A 20,467-nucleotide genomic window follows, 5' to 3' on the forward strand; every position below is an offset into this window, starting at 1 on the left:
TATTTCATTTTTACATATTTTTTCGTTGAGTGAATTTTCTTTAATTAACACTGTGAATACATACTGGTCTGATGAATTTTGAAAATTGATTATCTTGGAAATGAAGCATCGTATGAAGAAATATTACTTCAACATTTTCGACTTGTTTTTGCATGTAAAATCACATCCTTCCGAGTTATACCACCATTTTGGAAACACTCTGTATATGAAAGTAAATATCTGTCACATTTAAATCTCTGTTGTGGTTTTATTTTATTTTATCAACGTGGAATTCACCATTCGTTATGAAAGTTGTACGAAATGAAAGAAGTCATTTCAACTAATGATTCCGTGGTAATTACAACGGTGATACGATACGAGGATATGCAACAAGCGGATACGCACCTTCAAATTACGTAAGAATATTTTCAGAAAATTTCACTCACCTGTACGTGACTCCAGACTTTCGGTTTCGGGCTGGACCTAGCGTTGCTGGTCGCGCTCGAACTTCCAGTGTTGCTGGAGACACTGCTGGACGAGGTTGTGGACTTGACGGACGGTTTCTGGGTTTTTTGGATCTGTGTCGTGACGGTCGCTGACGTGGTGGTGCGTTGTTGTTGCTGCTGTTGCGCGGATGTCTGCTGTTGTTGTTGCTGTTGCTGTTGCTGGGTTTGTTGCATGATCTGTTGGATGAGCTCCAATTGCTGTTTCGTGAGGCCATCGTTGCTGGCGCCAGGAGACGTGGCACTCTGTAAAATATAATTGGATGCAAAGAAATTAGTAAAAATGTGATATTTTCAATTTGTGAATATATCCACTCATGCTTGTAACAAGTACTATAATAGATGTATTGGTAAGCTGAATAATAATGAATTGTATTCCTAATACTTTTAGAAAATTCTGTATAAACTGTAAGTGTTAATTGTAAATTGTATTATAAAGGTATCGAAAGTTTTTTTAAGTATTTAACGTAAGGTTCTGTTATAAATTTGCTAACAGTGGAATGTGGAACAGCAAATGCTTCATGTACTAAATTGGTAGAATTATTTAATTACTCTAATTGTTATTATCCAACATTATATGGTAAAATACTGTTGATAGTATTTGATAAAGATGTTCTTTAAATATCAAATGCGTATCTGATCCTTCGGAGGTATTAGAAATCTAAGAAATATAAATGTAAATGTAGTGAACTGACTGTAATTAGGTAGGCAATTATGGAAAAGTAGTTCCCATACTAATACTGACGAATAGTCTACAGTTTCATAAAAATATTCATAGAATAGACATAAAATAATTCTTTGCAAGTTTAAAATGATATTACAACTAACATTTATCAATTGAACAAACAATGTATACCCTATTCTGGATATACAAATCATTATAATTTACTATCAATATCTATCTTTATTCGATAACAAGACAGCTTCTAATGCTTCATAAATATTAAATCAAATCCATTTATCTCCTCATTATATAATATCTATGAAACAATTAAATTTATTTCCATATTAAATACTAATTCTATTTGATCCCAAAAATCTGTGTTACGTGAACAACATTCATTATTCCACTGCAACATCCTGCATTACGTTTCCTAATTAAACAACACGATACGATCCCAAAAATTTGTGTTACATTAACAATATTCATTGTCTCACTGTGACATCCTGTATTACTAATTAAATAATACGGGATTAAGCTATATATTCGTTCATTAACAAAAGAAACATCGGTACATCCATTGGTATAATCCCTTATGCCCAATTGAAGATCTCGGCGAGCGGAATAGTATCGGCAAATGAATTTTAACGAAGCGACGAGTGCATTATCTTCCAAACACAACGGCGTGCACCCGTATTCGAGCTTTCATTTTTTACGAAATTCCATTCGCATTCACGTTGTCGGCCATAGTAATATTCGTTGAAAGGATCGGTGCCGTAAAATTCGAACGGTGGTGCGTTGATCCTCGCGTCGTCGCTCGACGACACGTACCCTCACCAGCAAACTCGGTTTCCACTAGGGGAAAAAGTGGCGTAGAGGAAGAGCTTCCTACCATGCTTCTATCAGTTGATATTGGGAATTGCTGAAATTTATGCCAAATTAACATTCGATTTGACATTTGTTTCAGTACCTGAAATAAATTTATCAAGTCGTAGGAGGCCCTTCTCTTACGCCACTTTTTCCCCTAGCTGAAGCCGAAATTGCACGTCAGTGTACCCTCGTGAGCAAACTCAGTTTCCACTAGTGGAAAAAAGGGTGTAGAGAAAGAGCTTCCTACCAGTTGATATTGGGAATTACTGAAATGTATGCCAAAGTAACATTCGATTTAATATTTATTTCAGTGCTTGAAATAAATTTACGAAGTGGTAGGAGGCCCTTCTCTTACGTCACTTTTCCCCCTAGCAGAAACAGAAATTGCACGTCAGTGTACCCTCGTGAGCAAACTCAGTTTCCACTAGTGGAAAAAAGGGTGTAGAGAAAGAGCTTCCTACCAGTTGATATTGGGAATTACTGAAATGTATGCCAAATTAACATTCGATTTGACATATATTTCAGTGCTTGAAATAAATTTATCAAGTGGTAAAAGGCCCTTTCCTCACAATACTTTTTCTCCTAGCGGATGCTGAGTTTGCACGTCAGTGTTTATGCATGCATGCGCGAAAACCATGAACAATGAAACTTATAAGAGACTTCAATGTGTGTGCACTCCGCCCTGGTATACACATACTCTCTTTGTTCGTGTACCGTGCTTTACAGTTCAACAATCTTGTAGCACGCAGTGACCCGCCGCATACCGCCTCGCGCCAAGTGTTACTGCCAATTTTTCGATCGAGGCACCAACGACGTCAAATGGAAAGAACAAAAAAAGAAACACGTTCATGAAAGATGGATTTGAATTTTATTAGGTTGTGCATAATAAATTCGTTCGTATCTCTTTGGTGTAATGTCAAATATCATCGTTAGACTGCGGATTTTTATGCAAAACGATATTTGACAAAGTATGGGCTGTAAGGGAAAATTCAGTCTTTTTGAAACGAATCCAAGCTTCTTAACCTTTTAAAGTGTTGCACCGTTGCAACGCTCATTTTAAAAGTGCGTTTTAAAGAATTAAAAACAGAGTTTAGCTATCAGAAAAAGTGTAATAATTTCTGCCACCTTGCCAAAGAACCCAAAACTGACGTCACACTGACGTCCTTAAAAGAATCTAGAATTACCCTGCTAGAAAACGTACTCTGACGAAGATAAAACAAAATGCCCTTCAAACGGCTTTCATCTCGAAAAAGAAATTAAAAAGAAACAATGTTTAAATGATAAAGCACACCTGAAACGGCATACATTTACGGCGACACATCGTTCGCTAATTCTACATCCGTCACCGTTGCAATTCACTGCAATTTCATCGCTGTACTATGGTCCATACGAAGTCGCCGTAGCACCCATATGAAACCTCTTTTGAATGGAATATTCGAGGTGGTAAATTCGGACGGGACGGTCCACCAGTACATAAAACAAAAATGAAAGACACGAGAAGAATAATAAAACGGAGTAATATAGGCTGGGGTAACGTAGAAAGAAGAGAAGAACACACAGCATATACGGTCATGCGTGCACCTGAACGAGAACTCGCGCAACAGCGTATAGACACGGAATAATGGCGGACGGGAACGATGGTTGTCCCGGCCGATCGTTTTTCAACGACACTATGGGAAAAAACCGTGGACGCATTTCACACATACACGATTCTCCACTGAAGTTCAGGGTAGACGAGGAATGACGAGAGTCATAACAAAGGGACAAAACACGGGCCTGGATTTCACGATTTTTAATTAAGAGACGCCTTCTATTGGATTACCACGGGACACGCCCGGTCTGTCATCCCGTTCACGTCATCGCATCCCCGACTGTTTCACGACTACGTGTTTCACCGAATTATTCGGGTGTGATCACGGAAACGGCGACCATTCAATGCTAACCCGTTACCGTGCAAGCGTTTTGGTTATCACGGACGATGGCTGCAGGACGAAAAACGATCGTGATGGCAATCGGAGCGAAAAGAAGTTTTTTCGTGAATCGTTGTCTCGTAGACCTGTGAACATTTGTCGGAACTACTTTGATATTAATATGTTATACAGAGTGTCAACAAAATCCTTGTGTATTTTATCGGAATTGTTGAGGAACGAAATTTTAAAAGTACCGAACGTATATACAGGGTGATTCTGCTAAGTGTGCTTCCTAAATTGTTTGTGAACTGTTTGTTAGACGAACAAATGTTTCAAATGACAGTTGTGTGGCGTCGAAAGGGCTATACGATGTGGTGATTAGTTTGTTGGTATTTTGGTTTTGTATCGAGAGATGAAGGTCACCTTCAGTTTTTTCATTGTAATGGGTAAAAGTTGACTGTGCAGGTGGAAAGTGTTGGATTCTAAGTAAAAAAGTATTAGGGTATATGGGTACAAAAATACATAGTTACCGTTGTAAAAGATCCGAGAAAACAAATTGCTGTAACATTTTAATGATTGTTATCTGAGCATACTAACTACTGCTTTGGTAGTTTTAGTGTTAAAGGAATATTTTCATGTGCAGATCAAACGATTTCTTCCACTGTTTGCCATAAATAGGAGGAAAAAAAATAAATTATTGGATTCCACGTGAGTATCGTCGATATCTTAGTATTGACATCAAATTGATTAACTGTTTCGTGGACAACATTTTCCAGCATCCGTGGAGTAATCCCTGGCCATTGGTTACGACAGAAATTCTCGATTCTTCGGCGATGCAGGTGAATTTCGAGAAACCCTCAAGCAAAGAAATCTAATTTCGTTCGGTGGAACAGGTGGCAGACAATTGTTTGAGTTGCGCATTAAAATACTCCTTTAACAACATCCCCTTGGAGTTTCGTCCTTCTTTTAACAATTTCTGGAAAATAGATTAGCATTTTGTGGACACCTTGTACGATATTGGAAAGGATAAAGGTCTCTGTTTGTTCCTGTTATTATGGAAGGCTGGCAACATGACCGGATGTTTTAGTTATCGACAGCAATAAGAGAAAAGTTTCAATTCAACTATATCCTGAAGAAAATAATTTTGATTGTAAATAGTGGCATTTTTTTTATTATTCCGTTTTCGAACTTTTAGTATTATCTGCAGTTGCTTGAATGAAATCCTGTGAATTTAATCGAATCGGAGCTGGGGATTTGAACAATTGATAGCGGAGACTAATGAAGTAGTCACAAAAGAACGTTTTTTGCTGTTACACCGGAAAATGAAAAATTTCGCGTTCGTTCTGTAGTCAATTTAGCCCCCATTATGAGTGAAAAATCATGAATGCCCTTTTTTTTTTATTTAGCCATGATACATGGCATAAAACTTGGCAAAAATATTAAGTGAAGTAGATTGTAATAATCATATTATACAATAGTATTGTTGTAATATCATAAGTAATAGTTATTTCAAACGAAAAGAAACAATTCTATTTCTGAATATAACTAATATTTTACAATTGTTTTAATACTTCAGCTATTCGATGAGACTATCCGTTAGCGACTTACTCGCTCGGAAACGAACAAATGTCGTTTCTGGTATACTAAGTCGTAATAATATTCACAAAATACAGTTTTTTGGCAGAAGGAATTGATTTTTAAAGGGTACTTGTGATAACAAAAATGAAACAAAACCAGTGATTTTTCTTTTATTCTAATTCGTCATGTGATATAGTGTCGTCCATTTTACCAACTTTGATGCTCTGTATTATGGCTAAATCAAAATATGGGCACCTTTTTCACTTTTAATAAGAACTAGGTGAACTAAAAAAACGCACACAAAGTTTTTCATTTTCCGGTGTAACAGTAAAAAACGTATTCTTGTCAGTAATATAAAATAAAGCTAATAAACTAATATCCAAAATCTTTCTCCAGCAGTATGCCTTCGTGCGTCATTTTGCAGTCCTCGCTCTACCAGGTGGCTCTATTTACAAAAATCAATCGATCGATGTCGACGAGAAAAAAGAGTGAGAAAAAAAAGAATATCAATCCAGCTGACACGAAATAATTGCACCACAGGGTCCCCCACCGGTCGCTAATTACTTTTACACACGCGTACGAAACGACGTATTCAGAAAGGGGTTGGCGACCGTACGGACGCGAATTGAAGCGTCGATTAAAATTGGATTTGTTAATTAGTGCTGGGAATGTGGCGGGCAGTCCTTCCCGATCCGACTCATACCTTATTAAACCTTCATTTCGTGATTCCCACGCTGCCATTTGTCGTTGCTGTAATCAGCAGGCGGTTGTGTTTTCCGCCCGCGCGAAACGTGGAACACGCGAACCGCCTTTTCCCCCAATTCGAAGGGAGAAAGAACATAATTTCGAAAGAAAAGTGTGAAATATTTTTCGCACTTGAAAACTTTAACGACACTATTAAATTTACAAACTGTTTGTCTATTTACATTGCATTGTATCGTTTATACAGAGTGTAACAAAAATGTTGCAGGTCTCTGAAATGGGTCACTCGTGAGGTGATTTGGAACGAGTTTTTCCTTAGCAAAAATGTTATCCGAGGCTATGTAATCAGAGCTCGACCGGCAGATTCGCGCAAGAGTTACAAAATTTTTGCGTAATACTTAATATTGCAGTATAATTTGAAACACGACCAATAATCGATATTAACAAAACGCATACATTTTGAACGATTTATGACTTTAAAAACAAAATAACGTGTGTCTGGCTACGTACAGCCTTTTTCACTGTGGCAGTCGATGTGTTAAAATTTTCACACCCCACCCTGACCGATAACCTGGCTACGCCCATGCTCTTAACCTCTGATACTCTCTATATATCAAAATTTTCTTTTTCTTATTCTTATTATATTTTGTACGAATTAAAACTATTGTCAAAAAGTAAGCAATTTTAAATTTCTTTGTATATAATACATAGCGGAACTACCAGTATGATTGTTCGACTAAACTGTGAAATTAAAAAATTGAAATAACTAAATAATATAAATACATATTCTGCGGTTCACGTGAATTCTACTAGTTAGACAAATGGTCCGTGATTGAACTGAGTTTGACACCCCTGATAAAGCGAATACACCATTTCGATGTGTTCAGAGAAAACGAATTTCTTCCTTGTGGTAATCTACAGTTTATGGTTTCTAGCCCCTAAAAATATAGATTTATATGTGTAAACGTCAGTTGTCATGTATTCGTAAACTGTGCACTGCGTTCCAGAACAGATGTTAGAAATTTTATTACAATATTTGGGAAATTATTGAAGAGTTATATGAACGTGGATCCTACTCTAAATACTTACATATGTAGCTACATCAGTCAGAAGCTTGTACAGCATATAATGTATATGACTTGTTGATTTGTCGGTACGATAATTACTACTTATCTAGGTTTTTTACTCGTCTAGGTTTTTTACTCGTCTAGGTTTTTTAATTTAAAAGTAAACTGAAAAGCAGCCTATTTTTACTTTCAATAGAATTAATATCTGTATTTACGTGAAACGAATACATTTCATTTATTTTAATGTAAACACAATATCATATTTCGGCGCGAGTTGTTCAATAAATGAAGCTTGATAAACATGTAGTGTTTTTTTTATAATTGTAATATTTTTTACACCCCCCACCCCCTTGGTCGATAAAGATCTATTCGATTTATTTTTCCTATCCCTGCCCACGCCCCCTGGGATTCCTGGACCTGCACGGTTAACTAATACGTCCGAGTAAATATCGAATAATTGTAATTAAATATTTACGAGGAAACAGTGAACCGGGGTCGGTCGGTTCGTCCTATGAAGAATTAAACGCGCGAGATTGCATACGCGTGCAGCGTATCATGTTTGTCTTCTAAATATAACCTGTATTTTCGATCCTTTTAATTTTCTGCTTGGAACAGAACGGGCAGAACACACTCCTTCATTATTAACACTGTGACGACCAATGACGTCACACTGGTGTCATGTGAGTGTCAACTGTAACGTACAAAATTATAACAATATGAACGTAATAATTGTCCAAAGATTAATTTCTTTAGGATTTCCTGTGTTAATGAAGAGTATGGATTTCCTTAAACGGTATTTTCTGAAATATTAAGAATTTTATTAAACTCCATACCTGTCGTTAATTGATACAAAAAATGCTAACGAAATTGATCTTCAGAAGATTTATGAAAAATTGTATTTTGTTTACACATCCGGCCACTGGTGTGACGAAATTCGTTGCAAAAATATAACTACAGACGATTGAGGATCTATTTAGAATACTAGGTGTACTGTCTTCTATTCGATGATCGAAATCCTCCGCTTTTCGGGGGTTAAAGGAACTTCTAACGCCGAAATCGGTTGTGTAACCCTTGGAATCACGAAGTTCGAAGTTACGATGAAATGTTGCATTGAAATTTCTGTATGAGTCAGTAATGACTAGACTGCAGTTATTTATAGGTAAATTTATAGCATCCCTTAACTTGGAAAGTCCCATCAATCATAAAGGAGCATTGCCCAGTTCGAAAAAATTACTACAGTTGTTAGCTTTTCTGAAACAAGCAAAACTTTACCAGAAACTATGGTATCGCAGTTTGAAATGCAATGGTAGTCGCTAATAACCCTGCTGCTAGAGTTTGTGGTAACTATAAAGAATAAATAAAAAGAAAATGTAATAAAATGAAGATATTAACGTGCTTTAATAATAATATATGTGTTATTATGAACGTAATAAAGTCTTTAGTACAGAATCAAAAATTTTGTCCCATTTTCATTTTTAAATATTTGTATTCGAAACTGTGAATTTTCATAAATTTCAGCAGTCTATGTAATAATATATAATAATATATGTGTTATTATGAACGTAATAAAGTCTTTCGTACAGAATCAAAAATTTTGTCCCATTTTCATTTTTAAATATTTGTATTCGAAACTGTGAATTTTCATAAATTTCAGCAGTCTATGTAATGACTCTGCTCCATCTTCCATCCGTTCTTTTTCCGAGAGTTAACACGGAATGATGGAGAAAAGTATATCCGCGTGTGGATTTGTACAGGTGCATATTCATAGATAGGGGGCGAAAAGAAGCGGGGAAATGACGAATGTTTAACGTTTAAAACAATGCGTCGAATTGCTACACTCCATACATCATTGACGAACACAGTGAGTCGGGGATTGTGATTTCAAGCGTGTTCGAATCGTGTACAACGACATTGTATTATTTCAATGCAACGCTCGATGGACGGAGCGAACGATTTGGATTGCACCCCCCAACCCCTCTCCGCCCCGATAAAAGCACGGTTGCATGTAAATTTTTTACATTTAAATTTTAATCCTTCGTTCGACTGAATATTACGTTTTAATTGTCTTTTGTGAATGCAATTTTCAGTAAAAAAAGAAAAAAATTAGAAACGGCGTGATCAAACTGTGAGATTTTATGCATTCGTGGTACATAGAACCAATTAATTGTCTTGAATCGGTACAGTTACAAGTCCAATGAAGCGTCATAAATTCCTTACTTCATGTGAAACTTTAAATAACGTTTGACTGAGTGACAAAGGTTTTGTCTGATTCTAGATTTTGCGAATTAATCGATGAAAATTAATATTTACATGAATCTTTATAGTTTAATTATGATTTTAGATTCCATGATATTTTATTGCTCTGTATACATGTGTTTGTTATTTATACATAGTATCGAATGAAAAATTGCAGGGCAATATAGTATTCTAAATAGAAATATAACAAATATTATTGTTCGGAAAATTGCAGCACGCGAATTAGATTCAAATTAATTGTAACATTTGTACAGAGAAATATATTCTCTTCGACTCTTCACGTACTTGTAACTGTAACTGCATAGTTCGTTAAATTAAAACGTCGTAACTTCACCTCGAAATCGTATTCAGCTCCACTTTTATTTAATTCTACAAGAATGTTAATTCGCCCTATTAATTTCACCGCAAACGCATTTGAATAACACATTTAATCGTACATAATTTCTGCATTCCTCGCACATTTAATTACACAGGGAACGTTAACGAAGTACACCTCAAGTCCACGCAATTCGTTTCTCTTTCGCGTACCTATTACTGAAAAATTCACCGTTTAAACCACGAGATTTGTATGTATATACGTAGAATGCGGTATGTAATTTGAATTACGAGATGCATTTAAATTACAGGAAATACGATGAAGAATTTTCGCACGAAAATGTTTGATGTTCTCTCTTTTTTTTTTTTACGTTCGACTCGAATCTGTCACGGACATTTTAAGAAATATGGTCCTTAATCATAACAGAACGGCTGCCGGCACGCGGTCCACGAGAACGCATTTGTTACACCGACGAACCTCGCGGATGTTCGTTCTTCAAAACGTCTCCGAAAGTTTGCTGTTATCTCTGGCTGAACGAACGAGCTTCCCTGACAAATCGTCGGAAACAACGATAGGACAAACCGACGGAGAGAGCGCAGCGGTTGGAAGCGGCTTTCACCCTCTTGCGAAAGTCCTTGCTAGGAGACGCGATCCACACCTCTGTCCGTGCACGTGTAAACGTGGGATAAATGTGATGGAATAAAAATGTACATGGTATATTATTCGACTGTGAATATTTATGCAACCATTTGTGGATTAAATTGCATACGAAGAATCGAGTCAAAATGAAACTTTTTCCTTTGTTGAGGTTTCTATAAGATTCAATAGAAACTGAAAATTTTGGTGGACTTTATTAAAATTTTAATTATACTGAGGTTTAATAGAAAGATTTAATGAGTAAATTATTTTGAATCATTTATTATATAGGATGTTGAAGAGAACCCACAATTTTGTAATAGATTGGTTGAGTAAAGTTGTGAGAATGAAATAAACTTTGAAAAATTAGTAATCTTAAGAAAATGCAGTTTGAATTTATAACGTTTCTAAAATGCTTTTACGTTTCGATGGACTGACGATCTGCACCTTTACGAGTGACAGTCTTTGGGACGTTGATACATTTTCGAGTTTGCAATTTTTAGTTTATTATTAGTGAAGGGTAGATATGTTTTAGTTTTAGATGATCTTGTATTTTTGTAAATTGTAACCTTTTTTCTTGATGAGTGCGACATACTCGGGTGTACTTTGGAGCATTCGTGGCAAGGCGGAAAGATTTTCATGCCTTCATAAATTTGTTTTTTGCCTGAAGCCGAGCCTCTGCTTAGCTTCTCTTTACTCTGTTTTAATATTGGTCCCACAGGGGGACTGGCCCAGTGGTGGGAATAACGCCGTTGCTCGTGTCGCATTCATCGAGGAATCACTGTATAGGTATTTTACATATATCAACTAGCGACTACTAATTTTGATAGTAAATTGCTTTGACAAAACTACCCGATTTCTTCGTTAAATAATTAATTTCTATGAAGGTTTCATCAACACATGTATGTATAAAAAATTTGATTACTATTTGTTCAAGAATGTTGTTTCATTGTGCCGTAAATGCATAAACATCTACGATCAAATTATTATAATAGTTTCAAGCGTTTAAAGAATTAAGTGAGCTAACGTTTTCCTGTAATTACCACTATCAATGTCGCGTGTCAACGCACTATATCTCTCGTCGGTAGGGTTTTCAAGAGCACGCCACACGCGAGAATCGCATTATTTTTCTAGTACGCTCCCTCCATCTCTCACGTCGCTGCCACGATCGTTCATCATCTGCCTTTCTCATCCGACGACCCACTTTTCCCGACAGCGCGTCTCCTCCTTCGCGTTTATGATATTCTCGTGTCTCTGTCCGATTACTTGCATTTGCAAAGTAAACGTATGGTCTACACCTACGTTCACATTTACTACTAAGTTCACATGCACGCATGGTTGGCTGTTAAAAGTGAATGTTACTAAAAAATCGAGTTTTAAGATGATTGTATACTATTCAAGAAACTGTCACTTTACTGTCATTTAAATTAAATCGAACAAAAAGGATTGAAATTGAAGCGACAAAATATGTTCATTTGTCATTAGATCAGTGATGGGCAACCGGGCCCCATAGGACATGCTGCCCGTACGGGCAAGTGGCGGGCAGCCGCGGGTTCCTGTGGAGGTAGAGGAGATGTATAAGTAGTATTTAAGGCAATTATTATTAAATTTATACAAATGCCATTATAAATTGTATATTTTTTTACGATTTTCCAATAAAAAACAGTCAAATCATACATATTCGTTATTCATTAATCCCAGCACTATCTCCACACCTATTCCTAATTTCAATTTACCAACAAAATAATACGAAACAATAGATAATAGCAAAATAATACACTCTCAAAATTTTTTAAAAAAGCGTGGGAAACCTGAAAAATCGAGATTTTCCAAAATTGCGGTAGCCAGCTGGTGGCGGAAATTGTAACTAATTTTAGAACTTTTACAAAAAGTGCGGGAAGCGGCAAAAACTGACACGTTGCACCGCCTGGTGGCGAGTTCGGGAATTGGCCTAAGAAGTTTCGGATTCAGTTCTAATTTCCGCCACCATAATTGTGGTGGCGACCATAATTACAAATTGGTGAGGTATTCGTCATTCGAATATTTTTTTCAAATGCTTTTTGCCCATCACTGGTTTGCACAAGGAAGGGGACGCGATATACGAGATCGCATGCAAAGTTATACGCGCGTCTCTACGGAAGAGCCAGGAACGATCGAAGGGCTTCCCGGAGACAGGAAATGGAAGTTTGAAAATGTATTTCAGCGTGAGTGACACGTATGTTATTGTCGGGAGACCGGGGAACAAGCATCCGGTGTGCAGGTGAACGAGCAAAGAGACCGGAGACGCATAAAGAGGGGGTTTAGGTGGGCGGGGATTGCTGCACGCGTGTTAGTTGCCAGAAAAATTTTCCGCCGGGCCATCGAGAGAGACACTGACGTGCTCTGGTAATAGCGTTGTCGGGGGCTGGAAAATGAAATACTGTACGACCTGAATAAGCTACTCGAAATGTCGATCGAAGTGAAATTATCGTCGAGTGATCGTCGCTCCAGAAACTTTAATAACGTCAATCACGCGACGGTTGAAATACAATTTAAATGACATTTCGCTGAAATTCTTCCTCACCTAACCATGAAATTTTTAGGGGGGACATATTTTCGGATGGTTGCAAATTTGGGTCAGATCACGATTAGATTTGGTTTTATTTCAATAATATTAACCCTCACATGATGGACGTGAAAGTTTATGACTGGGCACAGACGAGATATATGAATAGACCTAACATGCAATGTAATTTTCTGTCCCATGCTGCGAGGGCGTCAGAAGCCCCCTTACCATTTTAGTGTCAATACCCGACGTTACCAATAAAACATGATTTCTCAGTGCATCGAATGGTGGGTCCAAAAATGTATTGTTCCAGTTAAGAAAATAAAAGTAACCTTGAATTCTTTGAAAACGCATCCATTTCCAGAGAAGATACATGCACCACATGATGCTTCAGTTGAAACCATTGACTTTTTCATTATGAAACTTTTTCTATCTCTGGTCGTTTTAACGCTATGGTTTGGCCCAGTTGCATGGGACATTCTGTATATTATATAAAAATATTACATTCATTAACAAGAATTTCCTAAAAATAATATAAAACTTGTGTTTTCGTGAAAACTGAATTTTGTTCATTCGTCAGACACATCCTCATTCCTCAAAACATCGAGGCATATTGGACGAAGTAACCCAGCCATTGTTACGCGAGGGTTAAAAATGGGGATTCGAAATACGATTTAAATGGCATTTCATCGAAATTCTACTTAACCCCGATTCAGATTTTATATGTAGAATGTATTTTTGGAGGATGGCGGATCTGGGTTAGGTTGGGGTTAGATTTAGATTAGACGTATTAGTCACCTGGGTCCGACTAATGGATCTACCTATATCACCGTTAGAAACTTTGGACTCGTATCCAATATCGATTATTCACAGAATAGAAAAATCATTATTTTATTTTATTGGCATGATAAACTAAATATGCATAGTTACACCGATGATATTACAGTTACATACCCAGATAGCCAAACCTGCAAAGCCAAATTTTGTCGAATGCCTGTTACTGACAATTTGCACCAAGACTGGCAGCAAATTAGCAGCAAGTCTTGCAATATAGCCTAGGTAACAATTTGACCTAGGTTAGTTAGCCTGAGTTGTGTTGCAAAGCATGCTGCTAATTTGCTTTACCATTTTGTCAGCAGACTTTGCCTGCAAAATCCAAGTTAAATTCAGAAACAGATGTCTATTGTTTTTTAGACAAATTTTGTCATTATTTGCTGGCAATTTGCTCGAAACTTGCATACAACTGGTTATCAGAGTATACAAACACTGGAGCTGTTAGGCTATTACGTGACTGTGGTCACTGAAGTTTCATATACTGTGATTAAGTTTTCTTACATGTCTGTTGTGTACCGCCGGTAGATCGGTTAAAATGTATTTTCAAGTTCAGTTCGAATATGTCCTCCGTACCGTAAGCAATATTACGCGTATACACGTGCTCCGTTTCGAAACAGATAGAATACGTTACTTTTGTTTTTTCAAAGTGTATCTCCAGTTTAATTTTCTTTACATATATATATTTTTATTTAAGTGTTACATAAATAAAATTATGTTTGCTTAAATCGTTGACTCTAATTATTTTTAACAAATAATACTAACACTAATTTAGTTGGTCTTTTGTACGATCATGTACAGCAATATAAAATTTAAAATCAAAGTGTAAGAATATTTATAATTGATGAACCGAATTTGGTAAACGATAGAAACTATATGAAATGTGTTAAGTACGTTCTACCGTACATTATTCGGTAAAACTGCTGTGTTCAGCAGTATACACATTTCATAAGGTCGAAACCCCTTGGGTACCGTCTTATCCCTTTCAAAATTCTTGCGAAAACACGTTCCTCGGACGTAACGATGTCCCACTGACAGCTAAGGGCGAGAGGGCAGGTGTAAGAAGGGTCGCCCTTAAACGCGTCACTTTCCGCGGACGAGGCCTTTCCGTCGACGAAGTCAGCAAAAGTTCGGAATGAAAATTGACGTGGAAACAGCGAAAATATGTGGCCACGGGAGAACCTTAACACCTGTCTTCCCTGTGATAAGACTGCGCCCGCCCTAGGGGTCGCTCGCGATGCGCTTAAACGAATTAAAACTACGAGAACCGGACTTCTTCCACCCTCCACCCTCTCCTATCCACTGTAGGAAGCTAAACTTGTCGGTCTACGTAGCCTGTATTGAAGTTTTTTTTTTCGCATCCGTCGGGATAATCTGGCTTAATTAATTTAATTTCGAGAAAAAGCAGAACCCCGCTTTTTTACCCGATTTCATCCCCGTCACCCCCTCCTCCCACCCTTGCGAAACTATGGCAACCAGTTCGTTAACGAACATTTTATTATACGAACTCGATGTGGAAGTTCAGATTCTAGTAATTTCAGACACGTAATTGGCCGATTTGATCCGTTGGATTCACAGCCGATCCGAATTAGGTTGTGTTAATAACATTGGGTTATGAATAACTTTTTTTTTAAACGAGCTATTTGTAATTTTGATCGAGAATCGATTCCTTCTTGAACCTGTTGGGATGATAATAGTCATTTTCTGTCGCGAGATTATTGGATTTTTTGGTCCGAATTAAATTTGGAACGTATTACGATCATGGTGGTTATTTATGGTTACAGCTTGCCTTTTCGATCGATAGTTGTCACTAATGACCAGGCTGCTGATTTTATGCATTTATAGCATATACACAAGTGTGTGAAACAGGATAATGAGAACAAGTCGATAAAATTTGATAATGTTTCTGTTAGTACTCTAATAAAATTTTTAACGACGAACATGAATTCCCGTTTAATCCCATTGTTTAAGCCAGTGATGGGTAACCGAGCCCGCTCATTGTATATTTTTAAAATATAGTAATGCTGAGTAATTTATTATTTTCTTCGTCGAGTAAAAAATATTGTTTTTTTTTATAAAAATGTGGTCTCTAATTAACAGTAATCATTACTCTCCCATGTATGGCTAAAGTTTTCTCAATCAAAAGAACGGGAAGATATTGTAAATTGAAACTGTCATATATGCGTTACGATCTTATTAAGAAAACAGGGAATCACATCTAGGTACACCTAATAAGATTCATAAACAACTACTAAACCTTTTTACTACGAGTATATACAGGATGGACCACGAAACGTGATTTGCTTAGATCATTTTACTGCTAACTGTTTGATCGAGAAAGAAGAGCCTTGAGATGATTGTACCAAATTTTTTGTCAACCCTTTTTCCCCAGAGTTTTCAAGGTTACGTTCAGTTTTTTATAGATAAATATTTAATTTTCTTACGCCTATCCTTGAACAAATATTGAGACGAATTCGGCAAACACCATAACAAATAATTTCTTTTCTTCTGAACCAAAGAAAAATTAGAAAAATAATATTTATCTTAATTAAAGTGATGTTCAAAATGGTATCCATCAGCTGCAATACACTCGTGTAAACGCTTAAGAAACGACTGCTTAGTCCTATTTATGACGTCCACACTGATCGTTAAAAACATGCAAAAAATTTTCCGATCGAATTGCTAGGCATCACGTTTTGTGGTCCACAATGTATGCCTGAAACTGGCCGTCCAAATGCAAAAAAATAGGTCAGAAAGTGATACTAATAAAAATAATAAGTAGACATACAAACAAGGAAACATTTGTTTCATAGAAAAAAATGTCAATATAAGTCAGAAATATAAAGCTTAATGTTCCTCCAGTTTCAATTCTTCTTCGTTTCAAACAAGTATATGTGTAGAAGTCAACATGTTCTAAGTTTAAAAAATTCACGAAGTTATCACTTTAAATTCCAGATACAGTCGCGTACCTCGGCTCCACTTCGGCAAAGTAGAACGAATCGAAGATAACCGATGCATGGATAAGGAAAAATGGCGTCTCTCTCTCTATTTTTCTCTCTTGTCGAGCATTTAATACCGCGACTTATCGATTCCGAAAGTGCAGCCGGACCATCCTTCGCTACACAAATCGTCGAGTTTCCACGGAAATCGACGAACGGGGCAAGTTCGTTTGTTAGCTCGTTCGTGAAACTTTTCCGGAAGTTCCGTGGATGCGGTTGCGGGCTGCGTTTCCGTCTCTCCATTCCCTACTTTTCGCTGGAGGTTGCCGGTTCGATGAAGGGACCCGGCAATATTCCGCTCTTGTGTAACACGCGGCTCAGTCACGGGTATATTGGTGAAATGGTTCGAAGAACCGGTACTACACTGGCCGAAATTTCTATAAAGTCACCATGTTTTTTTATGAATTCTTAGAATTGTTCCATACCAATGAAAAATTGTGTTTGGTAGCATTTTGGGATTAATTACAGAAAGCGTACACATCGGTTTCAAAAAATAAATTTAACATTTATTAAAAAAAAAATAAAACAAAAATATAATTCAACAGAAAACACACTGGGAAACTTCTATAAAGTAATTTCACTTCTTACATAAGTAAAATTGAAATTAACAATTGTTTCTCACTATTTCTAGATTAATACTGAGAGTACCCTCTATGTTTTTTTAATGGAAATGCAAAAACAGATACGATGGAGCAATAAAATTGGTGGTAGTTTGGAAATACACATTATAAGCATTCATAAAAAAACATGATGACTTTTTAGAAATTTCGGCCAATGTAGAAACGATTATGCTAATTTTTAAATTTGTTCGTGTGAACTTTCATTGAGATAGTTCAACGTAACTATTAAAAGCATTTTTCGAAAATGTCTAACGAAAAAATTACATGAAAATGAAATGATTAATTTTTTTTTAATCTAACTTGATTTTAAGATTCTATCACGATTAAATGTAAAATAAAATTACATATATCAGTATATCATCACGATGTTTCAGTCCGTATTCACGGTGTAACAAGATGTGATATGTTCGATCAACTGTCACGAGCCTAATTGCAATATCGTTAGGGGATTGGTATTCGAGGTCGGCATTAAAGTGGAATTCCATTTCGCTTGGCTACTATATCGAGGAGATACGTATTACACGGTTTCGTTATTGATCGCGCAACAGAGAAACCGTGCATCCTGCTAAAAATTTTACGATTTCTTTAAACAAGTACATACCAAGTAAACTTAAAAAATAATTTTGACAACTAAAAGAACTCTTCAATCTGCTTCTAGATAGTTTCTTTTTAATTATTTTTTCTTGTTACAGGATATTCCAGCGATCTAAGTGAATAACCACCTGATGAAGCGAAGTCTAATTGAGTAGATAGGTATTATAAAATTTTACAGTCGAAGTAGTGTAATTTATTTACAAGTTTGACAGAACTTAATGAAAATGGACTTTGTTCTTCATACTTTTCATCGGTATTTTTCACAGAGAACAAAAAAGCAACGAGTACATTGTATAGGAAATACGTTTAATCCATATCTGCACAGTAGTACCTGTTTGCCAGATGAAACGATTGTCTTGAATGAAAAATAATTTGTAACATAGTAAGATTATAGTGGTTATTTATGATTGGAGCTTGTCGTTTCAATAGGGTTACAGTTGCCATTAATAACCAGGATTTTCTGTATTCATAAAACATGATAATGTTTCTATTTCATTACTCTAATAAAATTTCAAATGACGTGCATAATTTCCCGTTCAATCCCATTTTTTGAGGAACGCAGTGCATCAACAGCACAATCAAAAACACGGATAAAGAAATATTAAACGTGCAATAAGAGGGACAATGGAGCAAACACGCCAACAGGACATAAAAGGTACTCGTGTTCTTGTTGCGAACAATGAAAAATTTATTAAACGAAACTGCAGAAGGCATCGAAGAACCGCGTACGTGAAAAGCAAATTTCCCGTTTCCTACCCGGAATCCTCCGTGCTCGTCGACAGGTAGAATTCAAAAGCTCCTAAACCTGATAAGATCTCGACCCAGTTACGTTCCATACGCATCCCCCCGACGTTCCCTTGAACTCGTACAATGGTAGATTCCGCCTGGCTGTTTCCCTCTTTTAAACCGCTTACGTACGGGACTCACGCAGCCAATGAGGGATTTCTTGTTTCATTTCTTGTTAGGCGACTGAATGGAAGACTTTAGGTATCTCGTTAAACGAATCGAATACAGAAGAGGTACAGAGTGGAATATGTGATATTCGTTACGATTGGTTTAGGTCGACAATAACGAGCGGTGGACAATATAATAATTGCTCGGTTGAAAGGAATCAATAATTTTGTGAAAATATGAAAAGGAGCTGCATCATCTTAGTTTATGAAGAGATTAATTTCGAAGAATCGGTCGGCTGGTGAATTGTTAATTTGAATAATAACAAATTGTGATAAATAAAATTTGAATGTGTAGTACAGTATAACAGTGTAACAGTGATTTATATCGAATTCTATTGAAATTCTAGTAATATACTAGATTCGCCAGAAATTATGTTTCTCCTTCTTCTGAAGTGTGCATAATATCGTATCTATCAAATATTACATAATATGTTTCATTCTGTTTATCGAACAAGTTTCCTAACTTTACTATATAACGCGTTATGCTATACAGTGTAGACGCAGCTTAACGGGTACCTATCCAGCAGGCAGTTATCGCGAGTCTACTGTACTTAGAACAAGAACGATTTGAAACTTTCTATCCTACAAAGAAAATATTAAAAATTATTTATGAAAGATAATAGTGATCAATCAATAAGACCGATAAATTATACAACAAAAGAAGTTCTAAATCTTCTTTTGATCCGGAAGAAAGTTCTCATTGGCGTTCACCCAATATGATGCAAGAAAAAAACATGGAATCGGCACCGTGCCGAAGGCTAAATCCGTCTGCGCGCGTGGCAGAAGTTCTCCATTGAGACCGGAAAACTGCGAGACTGAAAAGCAAATTTCGCGGCGTGCCTCCCCCCCCCCTATTCCAGGCAGGTGGAATTCGAAAGTACGAAAACTCGATAAGGTCCCCGACCCGATTACACACCGCATCGCCTGGAAACTTTTAGGGCACCTGAAGTTTTGGTGGCTCGCTTGTGTTCTCCGGGGACGAAATCTACGGTGCGCGGCAGTTTCCCTCTTTCGATAACCCCCAGTCGTCCTTCCTCTCCTGCACTCTGAGAATCACGAAACTTGCGGATGTCACGGTTTCAGTCTCGAAAAGTCACGAAAACAAGCGATATTCTGTTCCCACTAAACTTTCCTGGCCTGGGAAACAAAAACTTATAAACAATATAGAAGAGCTTTCTATAGAATTTTTATACTCGATGGTGCGTAGGGTTTCTGATGAAATTGAAACTTTTCGAAAGATACAAAAAACTTGCCAAACAGTTTGGTGATATTTCTTTGGAGTATAGTGTAATTTCGATCTTTCGTAAATTTGAAGATGTACAGGGTTGCGACCGAAAAAATTGTACCAAATGGACAGGAGATTATTCTGTATGCGAAAATAAGTTGAAAGTATGGAATAAAATTTATTCGTGTCATGTTTCGGTTTCGAGATACTTGAATTTGAAAA

The 20,467-nt window shown here is 36.7% G+C and overlaps 1 protein-coding gene across 1 annotated transcript in view; it reads right to left on the reverse strand.

Annotated features, from left to right (window-relative positions):
- The window catches only part of LOC107194621 (zinc finger protein 541-like), a 229,036-nt gene that overhangs the window by 14,072 nt on the left and 194,497 nt on the right, over positions 1–20,467 (reverse strand). Inside the window, exon 7 of the mRNA XM_015584267.1 lies at positions 426–728. Within this exon, the coding sequence (XP_015439753.1) occupies positions 426–728 (303 nt within the window). The remainder of the gene's footprint in view (positions 1–425; positions 729–20,467) is intronic.

This window comes from Dufourea novaeangliae, unplaced genomic scaffold, assembly GCF_001272555.1.
Source record: "Dufourea novaeangliae isolate 0120121106 unplaced genomic scaffold, ASM127255v1 scaffold8, whole genome shotgun sequence".
NCBI classification, from domain to species: Eukaryota; Metazoa; Arthropoda; class Insecta; order Hymenoptera; family Halictidae; genus Dufourea; species Dufourea novaeangliae.